Raw genomic sequence first — 12,518 nt, 5'->3', positions numbered from 1 at the left:
GTGGTTCGGAAGGTGCTGAGAGAACTCCTGATTCTTTATAGATACAAGTTTGGGAGTTTCGGCGTTGTTTTAAGAACGGAAAGCATATGCTTCTATGCAAATTACATTCATCATCAACATCGTCATCATCATCACTACCATATTATACCATGTTATTGGTAAGTACTTTTCATAGTCTTTTAGATCGAGACTCGAGTTTGTCAAGCGATAATTTAAAAAAATCTATACCTACCTAATATTATAAACCTGAAGAGTATGTTTGCTTGAACGGAATCGGAGGAACTACAGATCCGATTTAAAAACTTATTTCAGTGTTAGATAGCTCATTTATCGAGTAAGAACTAAGACTATAGGCTAAGACTAATACGACCGAAGAAACTCAGGAAAATGTGGGAAAAACGGGGGAAATATTAGAAATTACGAACTACTGGAGCAATTTTTATGGCAATATTTGGCACAGATATAGAGTAGACCAAGTGAAGGGAGTAGGGACATAAGAGCTATTTTTATGGGAAAATGTACGGTTTCCGTAAAATTCCTAATTTACGCGGGCGAAGCCGCGCGGGACATCTAGACTATGAAAAGTACTTACCAATAACATGGTATAATATGGTAGTGATGATGATGACGATGTTGATGATGAATGTAATTTGCATAGAAGCATATGCTTTCCGTTCTTAAAACAACGCCGAAACTCCCAAACTTGTATCTATAAAGAATCAGGAGTTCTCTCAGCACCTTCCGAACCACGGTATACCAGGTATACCTCGGTTCAAAATCTTACTTGTTGGTAGCATATGCTTAGAATACTTCTCACGAAACCGAAGTCACCACATATTTCCCTATAATTTTTGAGGAGTTCCCTCGTTTACTTATGGATCCTTCATCAGATCACCACTTTTGTGAATATAATACCGAATTGGGATGATACCCTATATTTATGATGATACCCAAAAGAAAAATTTTGAAAATCGGTTAACAAACGACGGAGTAATCGTTGAACATAAGAAAACGAACATAACACCTCCCCCATTTTGAAAGTCGGTTAAAATTGTAGCCTATGTGTTATTATGATGTTTAAGCTATATTATTGTAAAGTTTCATTAAAATCCGTTCAGTAGTTTTTGCGTGAAAGAGTAACAAACATCCATACATCTACATATACATCCATGCATCTATACATCTGTGGGATAATGCGTGGCGACGCTAAAGGAAGATCTTCCGACCGAGCGAGGTGTTATGCTCGGTCAGGCCGAAGCCCACGTGATACATTTCAGCTGTCGTATATATACCGACGCGCTCAGAAAACTTCGATAGCGCGATGCAGGAATATTAGGCGATTTGTGGGTACCGCCACACATCCAAAATTTTTCTCACCTTTTAAACCTTCCCTAGACCTCCACGAATAATTCAAGACCAAGATAAGATAAATCCGTTCAGCCGTTCTCGAGTTTTAGCGAGACTAACGAACAGCAATTGATTTTTATATATATATAGATTGGGGCCGTCTATGGACTGTTCCTCCATATCCTTGTTTTGTTATTGTATTATTCAGATTTTTCGCACCAAGGATAATTGAAATAATATTATGAATTTTAATTAATTGTGGTCCATCACGCCATGGACACTTTTTTTTTAAATTTTCCGATTTCCTTAGATTTTATGCTGCTCCACCCTTTGCCTTTAGATGTTGTGACATTGGCTTGGTGGAGAGGGGTCACTCAAGCTGGTGGGGTTTCTAGGGTGTTAAAGAGATAATATCGTTCTGTGTCGAATCTACCCGCCATGTGGCTTGGACTTTATCGTTCCTGTCTTTTATAGCCATTTTTATGTTATAATCTTTTATGTGTTCGGTTGAAACCTCCGTGGCTCTTTTTATGAAGCTTGCCACAGCGTCTCCATCAGTGTCAGTGTAATAGACACAGGTGTTAGTGTGCCGGGATATGGCTACAACTGCATGAGGAACGCTGTCATGGATTGCCAGCTTTCGGGACTTGGTCTGTATGATGATCACCGAGGGACTCGTTAATCCCTGAGCTTCATGGATTGTGAGGACGCGAGAGTCCGTTCCCGATCCATAGCCTGTATTAGTGAGGGCTGCTTTCTCCTCTTGTGTGTGGACAAGATACAGGGTATTTAGATCAGTTTTAGGTATTCTCGCTCCTGTATACTTCATTAACTTTAGGGACCGCACAATTTCCTTCGATAAATTGCGTCAGTTGGACCGCCATGATATGCATGCTGATATTCGTACTTCTCGTGTTGCCTAGTTTCGTTGTGTTGGATAGATAATATGTGAGTATCCGATGCTCCAACCAAGAAATAGTACATCTCAAGAATGTTCTTGAGATGAACTAACTCTGTATGGAACTAGTCCATGTGGACTAGTTTATTGGTCAATGTTGAAATGGCCTCTGTAAGAGTTTGGTATCGATTTTTCAACGAAAAAAAATATTTTAACAATATATCCCTTTCAATACTGGCTAAAACTGTACTCTTATTCGGAGGTCAGGATAACTTTCATGTACTCTGTGCGTATGAAAATATTTTACAAATTCGAAAAAGGAACTAAACTAATAGAAGTTACACAAGAATCTCTACATTTTTCAAGTCGAAGCGCCGTCCAGAGCTCACAATTTATTGCTTATTCGCCAGTCGTGACGCGGACGTTATCGGATGGTTCTATTTCTCGCTTAGCTAAATTAAAAAATATCATCGTACATATTTCATCTGCAGGATTATTAAAAATTAAGCAAGTGATTTAAAATAGAATTTAATATTAAACTACTGATAACAATCTTTGCAAAAGCGCATTCTGCATATTGTGCAGTCTACTATAATTATTAAATTATTAGAGGAACACAAGCTTAAACCAGCAAGGTATACTTTTTAACCCCCGACCAAAAAGAGGGGTTTTATAAGTTTGACGTGTTTGTCTGTCTGCGTGTGTGTCTGTCTGTGGCATCGTAGCATCCAAACGGGTGGACCGATTTTGATCTGGTTTTTTTTGTACAAGATATTCTGTATAATATGTATCCTGCTGCCTCCCCCGAGGGCGGCGGTGGATGATTAATGCATTTCCCCGCCTTATTACAGAAGGTATACCGTAGAATGTAGATCCTCCTTCTAACCTTTAACTTCTTTCCCAGGGTCTCCGAGTGACGACGATAATCGGTTCGTTCGGGACATGTCTGGGCGCCTGGCTGAAGGTGTTCTCCGTACCCCAAGACAGGTTCTGGCTGGGCTTCACCGGACAGACCGTGGTGGCCATCTCACAGGTGGGTAGAACTCTTTAGCAATGAGATGCTTCGCCTTCCTAAAAGAGTAGTTGTAAAATAACGGGCTTTTACCCGCGGCTTTGCTCGCGATAAGAAGTATTATTATATACAAACTTTCATCCCCTATTTTAACCCCTTGGAGGTGGAATTGATCAAAATCCTTTCTTAGCGGATGCCTAAGTCATATCATCTACCTGCATGCCAAATTTCAGCCCGATCCGTCCAGTGGTTTGGGCTGTGCGTTGATAGATCACCATGTTAGTCAGTCACCTTTGAGTTTTATATATATATAGATATTCATGACTATATTTAGTGACATATTCAGGTAGACACTAAAACTGAAAGTAGGACTTGTTGAAACCAGAAAAAAATCTGCTTTGAAAGTTTAAATTAGGGTGTTATATCCCTAATTTAAACTTTCAAAGCAGATTTTATATTTCTGGTTCCATTACTACTTTCAGTTTTAGTGACTACCTGAATATGTCACTAAATGTAGTCCTGGATATCTATATATATTAGACCGGTTCAAAAAAATCGACTATTTTTTTTTTCAAAACCCGCAGTGAAATATCTTCCTAGTAATGAAAAAACAAGCCTGTGAAAACGGGAGCTCTTAATATCAATTTTGAAAGGTCGCTCATCGTGAATTTCTATTTTACGTTTAAATAACATGGGATTTTTTTTTTAAATTTGGAATTTTACAACTCATTTTTGAATTAACATGTCGGGATGAGCGATACATATTTTTGAAGGAAATTGAACGCTCTAAATAAATTGTCTCTTATATTTTTTCTGTAAGTTCACTCCTTCAAAAGTTATTCGAGTTTAAAATCCAACATGTAATCAATTCAACGTTTTTTTCCTTAATTGTGATATAATAATAATATTTATCTTCAAAAAAAAATTATTGTACACTTATTAATTGTATAGTTGATAGCTTTACGTTTAACACGATTATTTTCAGTTGATAAAATTTACGATTTTGATTCTAACTATCAGAACTATGAACAATGAAATGCTACTAACAACAATTGAATACCAATAATCCAACAATGACATTTTAATAAAATGATGACACTTTAGGAATAATCTTTTTTTATTTATTGAAATGAAAGCATCAAATTTTAGAGTATCATGTTCTAAATACCTACATACATACCACATAACCTCTCCATTTGTGGGCAGTTTACGTCCAATAAAATTTTCATTCATTTCACCAATCAAGTATACATTTTGTTCCATTATTTGTAATAAAATGATACAATTATTAAAAAGTGAAATATTTTTAAATTATTATACATCAAAATCGTAATTATAACAAACAGCTAGGAACCAGAACAACAATTGAGCAACAGTACCGAAAAAGTAAGTTGATATTACAGCACATCTCTATTTCACCGGTAAAGAAGTGCACTACATTTCCTATAAACCACAGTTGGTCATTATTCTAAAATTTATGTACATACAATCCAAATTTTTTGTAAACTTCAAATAAAGAATTAATTTCGGATTTTTTAAATTAAAAAGTCAACTATTTTTAATAGCAGAATCATAAAGATCTACTTTATCAACGACGTTAAACTTGATGATTCAATATTTTAAGCCAAATTTTTTTTTTCAATAATAATTATGAAATATTTAAGAAAAATTAAAAAAAAACGTTGAATTGATTACATGTTGGATTTTAAACTCGAATAACTTTTGAAGGAGTGAACTTACAGAAAAAACATAAGAGACAATTTATTTAGAGCGTTCAATTTCCTTCAAAAATATGTATCGCTCATCCCGACATGTAAATTCAAAAATGAGTTGTAAAATTCCAAATTTAAAATTTTTTTTTTACCATGTTATTTAAACGTAAAATAGAAATTCATGATGAGCAACCTTTCAAAATTGATATTTAGAGCTCCCGTTTTCACAGGCTTGTTTTTTCATTACTAGGAAGATATTTCACTGCGGGTTTTGAAAAAAAAAAAATAGTCGATTTTTTTGAACCGGTCTAATATATATAAAACTCAAAGGTGACTGACTAACATGGTGATCTATCAACGCACAGCCCAAACCACTAAATGTAGTCCTGGATATTAGTTTACAACTACTCTTTTAGGAAGGCGAAGCATCTCATGTAAACAGAGCAGCGTTCGGTTTTAGTTGATGTGAAACTGAATAATTATATCATTCCATTTTTACCAGGTGTTCGTGCTCAACGTACCTCCGCGGCTGGCGGCGGTGTGGTTCGGCGCCGATCAGGTGTCGTCCGCCTGCAGCATAGGCGTGTTCGGTAACCAGGTGTGTATCATTAAATTATAATCTATCTGTCTTTTTTCCACGGGGAGGGCGGAGGAATCCTCATGGATTCCTTATGAGCCGGCCCATAAGTATATGTCCGACTTTACTGTGGTGTTACCCAGTAACCTACGGACTAAACTCCCTCCTGGTCACAATCTGCTGCTTCAAATTGCAGCACGATTTTACCCTGTCTAATACTCTATCTGTTAAGGTCACTGATTTTATTTTATTTTATCATGTTTGGGGGGCTTACAGCTAACTATATTAAATTTATTCTAAATTATAGAAAACGAAAAGCCAATTACAAGCCTCCACAGGTAGCTTGTTAATGTAAATTAGGTAACAGAAAATCAATCTTATTATGTACTTAAATTCTAATATGTGGTATTAATTATGGTTGAGTTTAGTAATAATATTATGCTGAATAATTTATAGTAGGCGCTAACTGACGCTATATCTCGAAATCAATACAATATTTGAATGGCTTACTCCAATTCATTGAAAGCGTCATTGATTGGAGCGTTGATGATTCAATCTTCTTAAACAGAGACCGAATAGAATAATTTTAATGCTGTAAATTGAGGATGCGAGAACAGCGTAATCGACATTTTTACAAAATGTTAACACAATTTATTTTAGATCATGAATTTCCCAGAGCGAGGCTTTCCACTTCGTTGGCATTATATTGCGCTGTGAAAAATGTCCGCAAAGCTGATATTGTACCCAGCAACTGTCTTGCACTGATAAGGGTTCAAGTATGGTCGACAAAATTGTGTGGCGTCATCCAAGTGTATTGGTTAAAGGAGCATCGTCGTGAATATTGATGATAGTAAAGTTAGGCCTTAGAAAGGTTCTTTGAGGTAACTCTGACTAGATACATAATATAGGTAAAAGCCACATAGATTGATCTATTCAGACTTATTCTACATCTGACAGGAAAGTAATTATGTCCCTATAATAACTTAATCTCAAGGACTCATTCCTTTAAACTCCAAAGAAAACTAATAAAGGTGAAGAGCTTTTCTTACTTTTGATACTCAACATATCACCGTTGTAGATGTTTTTTTTAACTAATATAATATAAGAAGTCAGAATGAAATACCTATCCATTAGTTTACTCACATTAAAAAGTAATAAATATCTTGTTCTCTCCAATCCTCTTCAAGGAAATTTTTCATCTATCTTGTTTGTCCGACCGTACTCACAACAAGAGCGTCCTTACATTTTCTACGGACAATTTCCTCAAACACAATTACTTGATTATGGTTCATAATAAATTATATCTTATAGAGGATGATGGTACAATCTTGATATATACTTGTAAATAACGTCTACGTGGCCCTTTGGCATACTTTTGTGACCTTCATTATCATCATCAGCCACTGCTGAGCTTGGGACCGAATGAGCACCATGTCCCGATTTTGGGCAGACTCAGCAGCAGAGGCAGATCCAGCCACTTTAATTCGTCGGTGTCTTCTATGCTATGCTATGTTTGGCTCCAGAGCTCGTCACCAATTTTAGCCCTTGATATTGTGAAAATCTGCAACACTCCAAGCAACCTTTCAGAAATGTACAAAATGTAGTAATTTATTTATGTACTTCAATTTGGAAGTTCAAAAGAAGGAGCAGTGACAAGTTCTCTACCTAAGGACAGCGCAAGTGGTATGAAAATATATTGTTAGTCTCTACTGAATAGCACACTTATAAAAGGCTCTAAGAATTGGAATCTTGGAACAGAAAATTATACAAAAATATATTGAACAAAACAGCATAGTTACCTGTTGCTATCCTTTAAAGATACGCACGCATTATAACAATAGGCTTAGCGGGTCGCGAGATTTCCGAGAAACATTGTACACCAATTTCTCGGAAAAAATATAAATAATAAATATTATTTTATTGAATTAGAAATAAAATTGAGCTAAACAAAGATACAGATAACAATCTAAACACTAAAAAAAAATATCCACGGCCGAACATATAACCTCCTCGTATTTTGGAAGTCGGTTAAAAATACAATCCAAAATATACAGATAAGTATAAATACAAACTTAAAGTATTAAGCCTTAAAAAGAAAAACTTCCCAAGAAATAAAAACCATTAGTTAAGGAAAACACAAGAAAAACACGGATGGAAAATTCGTCCTGCCCCGCGACGACTCTTGTAATATGCGCGTACCTTAAACCTTTGTCTCTACAAAGACATCGTCCTTAGAACATTGTCAGGACTCAGGATAGGTCAGAAACTTCTAAGGCCCACACCGTCCTAGGTCTATTAGACCTACTTTGGATAGATCGTAATGGGTCGTTGGGTCGTTATCCTAAGTATGGGAAGTGTTTTATCAATTGTGCGAGGGGTCTGGTGTGAGTTTATATTAGTGTGGCTGTGATTCCGTTTCCTATACGTGGGGTACCGTCATGGTCTCAGATGTGTCATATGGGTCAGCATTAATCGTTATAGCGACGATAGATGATATTAAACGCTGTGTTTTTTTAAGATTTACGACCCTATCCATATTTTAATACTAGAAATGCAAAAGTGTGTCTGAGATTTTGTCTGTCTGTCTGTTACATTTTTTTTATGAAATAAGGGGGGAAACGAGCAAACTGGTCACCTGATGGAAAGCAACTTCAGTTGCCCATGGGCACTCGCAGCATCAGAAGAGCTGCAGGTGCGTTGCCGGCCTTTTAAGAGGGAATAGGGTAATAGGGGAGGGTAGGGAAGGGAAAAGGGTAGGGGATTGGGCCTCCGGTAAACTCACTCACTCGGCGAAACACAGCGCAAGTGCTGTTCCACGCCGGTTTTCTGTGAGCCCGTGGTATTTCTTACGCTGTCGTTACGCTTACGTCTAAAATTCTTACATCTTCACGCTTAAACAGTTGAACCGAATTTTCTAAAATTTGGTCCGGAGATAATTTGAATTCCGGGAAAGGTGATAGAATACGTTTTTTTTTAAATGAAATAAGGGGGCAAACGAGCAAACGGGTCACCTGATGGAAAGCAACTACTGTCGCCCATGGACCCTCGCAACATCAGAAGAGTTACAGGTGCGTTGCCGGATTTTTAAGATGGAATATACGCTCTCTTCTTAAAGGTTTGCAGGTCGTATAGATCCGGAAATACTGCAGGGGGGTGAGCCAAAATTTTTTCGTTTACGCTTCGTTACAGAATCGCCGATGAAAATGTATGAAACTGACATAAGCGTTCGTTAATATGACGTTGACGTTCGACTCGTCTAATGTCAATTCCATACATTTTGATCGGCGATTCTATAACGAAGCGAAAACGAAAAAGTTTCGGCTAAATGGCCTGGTGATAGTTCGTTCCAGAGTTTTACAGTGCGCGGCAGAAAGTTACGCGAAAAACGCATGGTGGAAGACTGCTAGTCATCAAGGTGATGAGGATGGTATATTTTTTGCGTGGGACGATGGCGAAAAGTTGCATGTGGTATGATTCCGAACAATTCCTCAGAGTACTCCCCGTGATACAACCGATAGAGGATGCAGAGTGAAGTTACATCTCGGCGTGATTCCAAGGGGTCCAAGCTGGCAGTCAACAATTCGAGCGGCCCTTCGTTGGATACGTCTTTTTATTTCGAAAAAATGTACGATAAATGAATTTCTTCGCAACGGAGTCTCGACCGTCAGCTATAAAGACACACGTTTTGTTGCATAGTCCACCACGGCAGTGCCATAGTGCTGTTTTTGCCATGAATTCCATGAAAGTCTCTGCCAATGTAAATCAGTTTTTTCAAAATGTGGCACTGCATCATTCTGCGTGTTGTTCTGGTCTGTGATGAATACGTTCCATGGTATGTCATGAACCTTAGATAATATTAATAATATTAAAAAATCTAAGTTTTTAGCCCGGCCGCACATTGTCCGAATTCTGATCAGAAACAGTTGAATTTCGCCGGACCGCCACCCCGCACACTATCCGAAATATCCTTCCGGCGAGTTCGAGCTCACTCGGCTCAGTACAAAATGTAAGAGACAGCGCGGACGTTCAACTGTTTCTGATCAGAAATTTCGGACAAATTGCGGCCGGGCTTAATGTTTGTTGTAAGATTTCCAGTTATAACCAATACCGTCCAAAAATGATTATTAGTACAAACATAATATTTTGACGTCTTCGAAAGAGCCATAAGTAGCATACACTACATTTACATTATACATTAGCTCTACTTAGAGCTTAATGCATTATTTAAATTGTCGACTACACCATAGGAACTATCTCAATGAGCAATATATAGGCTGAGTTTACTGTGCGGCTTGATACCAAATTTTATCAAAATCCGTCCAGCAGTTTTAACGTGAAGGGGTCAAAGACTTCTATTTATCAGTTTAAATAGAATTCTTTGGAAGGAGTAACACTTTTAACGTGGGAGAGACATGCTTCGGCACGAATGGGCCGGCTCGACCGGAGAAATATCACATTCTCACAGAAAACCAGCGTGAAACAGCGCTTGCGCTGTGTTTCGCCAAGTGAGTGAGTCTACCGGAGGCCCAATTCCCTTCCCTATCCTCTCTTTTTCCCTTCCCTTCCCATCCCTACCCTCCCCTATTACCCTATTCCCTCTTAAAAGGCTCGCAACGCACCTGCAGCTCTTCTAATGCTGCGAGTGTCCATGGGCGAAGGAAGTTGATTTCCATCAGGTGACCCGTTTGTTCGTTTTTCCCCTTATTTCATAAAAAAAGTAACAAGTTTTAGATACAATAATTATAAATATATTATTACAATTTAAAAATAGTACTGAGATAGATATAAATAAGGATATTACGTAAAGCTACGACATTTTTTGTCATGTGCTGCAGCTTAGTAAAAATATGTTGACAAAACCTTTCTTATGATAAATGTAGTGAACAATTGGCAATGAAACATGGTAAACTTTGTGAACACAATTTAACAATGTTTTGTTACATTCTGGTTTTTTACGAGCTGTTTAGTGGCTTCTCGGTATAATATTGCATGAAAAATTACTGAAATCACTATCTATTATGACGCGTGACCGTCTGGAACTAAGAATAATATAATAATATGTAAACTTAAACGGCAGTTCAACAGTAACGGACAGCTGATGTGTAAATCTTTTCAACAGAAAATATTTACAGCAACAGCATCTGAACTCGGGCTTGATTACACTAATTATATGATAGAGAAGTGGATGATAGTTCTCAAAATATAAGACGTACGGAAGCCGTTAGGAGCAAAGTTAAAGGAACTCTGCGCCCGTATCGTATATTATAATATGCTGGTCTCTACAAAACTCACGGTAAAAAAAAAGTGTTATCTCACCAAAAACATTTCATGTAAAATGTTGCCAAGACGACCACTTAAATGAGGTTTGCCCTGTGAAAAAGATATGAAATGTAGAGCCAAGCTTCTGAATCTACACGGCCTAACTCTACCGACCCTAACTTCAACAAATTCTACATGTCAGTAAATGTATGGCTTCGCTGTTTCGCTGCCGTCGTGGAGACAATGCGAATATTTAGTTTCTGATCTGAAGTAACGAAACGCTTCGCTTGGCTCGTCTTGGCGGTGGCGCTACCGTGCCCCCAAATATTTGGTTCCGTGTCACATAAAGCTTGTTATTCCGTTCCAGCTTGGTGTAGCTCTCGGTTTCCTGCTGCCGCCCATGCTGGTGCGAGCTCAGGGCTCTATCGAGGACATCGCCAAGGATCTCCAGTTCATGTTCTACCTGGTTGCTGGAGTTACCAGCGTGCTCTTCGTCTTCATACTGCTTTGTAAGTGAAGTGACATATATTGTGATTGGCTGATTGGCTTCTACTCGTAATAACTAGTGCCCTTACGACTTAACTCTACTATATTAACAACGGAATAACAGAAGTTCCTATATGAACGGCTAAATTACGTGAAGTCCTATCCATCTGTCTGTTAGTCTGTCTGTCTCTCTGTTACTTCTGCACGCCCAAACCGCAGAACCGATTTTGCTGAAATTTAGTATGGACATACTTTGAGTCCCGGGAAAGACATAATATACTTTTTATCCCGGAAAAAATGTACGGTTCGGGCATCATGTGTTTAATAAACATTGAAAAACTTTGATGCCAAATTAAAAACTTATCTATTCATTCTTCATTTTAGTCTTCCACATCATTATCAATAATTTAATCTTCTATCTCTTTCAGTTTTCAAAGCCGCGCCACCGACCCCACCGTCGGCGGCGGCCGACCACGGTGCGACCATCGACTCCAACTTCTTCAGCTCCATCAAGAAGCTGCTCACCAACCGCAACTACATCCTGCTGCTCATCTCCTACGGGTTCAACGTGGGCGTCTTCTACGCCATATCCACTCTGTTGAATAACCTCGTGCTGACTTATTACCCGGTGAGTAAAAGATGTTGTCCATGTGCGTTCTTAGCAGGCTCAACTTTATTGTGCAATAATACGTCTTGTCCAATATTATTGAACGTCTAGTGTAAATATTTTTTTCCTTTGAATCTAATTTTGTCAAATAAATTAGACAATAAAATATTGTTCAGTATTATTGTAGGTTTTTTCCTTTGAATCTAATTTTGTCAAATAAATTAGACAATAAAATATTGTTCAGTATTATTGTAGGTTTAGGGGCTGCATTACACCGGTATTCTAGTCGTGTTCCCAAACAGAGTGGGAACGTGGTAGAGAGCAGCTACCAACTAGAACATTTCAAAAGTGTTCGTTACTAATTTGGAAATAAATTATTATTATTATTATTTTAAGCCTAAACTGTCCCACTGCTGGGCAAAGGCGTCCCCCAAAGACTTCCATCAGTCTCTCTCCTGCGCCACCGCTGGCCAGCCTGGCTGGTATGCCTCCAGCTCATCACGCCATCTTTTTCTACATCGCTCATCTTGGAAATACATAATATTTAAAAACATATTTTCATTAAATTTCTTGTAATGATTCAGCAGGAAATTAATTGATTAGTGAGGACTCTTCGGAAG

General features: G+C 37.9%; 1 protein-coding gene across 3 annotated transcripts in view; it reads left to right on the top strand.

The window, feature by feature from the left end:
• Positions 1-12,518, top strand: part of LOC121730340 (uncharacterized MFS-type transporter C09D4.1) — a 62,076-nt gene that overhangs the window by 45,132 nt on the left and 4,426 nt on the right. For all 3 annotated transcript variants that reach the window (XM_042119346.1, XM_042119345.1, XM_042119347.1), the window contains 4 exons: positions 3,150-3,278; positions 5,472-5,567; positions 11,173-11,314; positions 11,720-11,919. In XM_042119346.1, coding sequence (XP_041975280.1) covers positions 3,150-3,278; positions 5,472-5,567; positions 11,173-11,314; positions 11,720-11,919 — 567 coding nt within the window. The remainder of the gene's footprint in view (positions 1-3,149; positions 3,279-5,471; positions 5,568-11,172; positions 11,315-11,719; positions 11,920-12,518) is intronic.

This window comes from Aricia agestis, chromosome 9 (genome assembly GCF_905147365.1).
Source record: "Aricia agestis chromosome 9, ilAriAges1.1, whole genome shotgun sequence".
Classification (NCBI taxonomy): domain Eukaryota; kingdom Metazoa; phylum Arthropoda; class Insecta; order Lepidoptera; family Lycaenidae; genus Aricia; species Aricia agestis.
The sequence above is the reverse complement of the archived record's forward strand: the minus strand, read 5'-3'. Positions and strand labels throughout refer to the sequence as shown.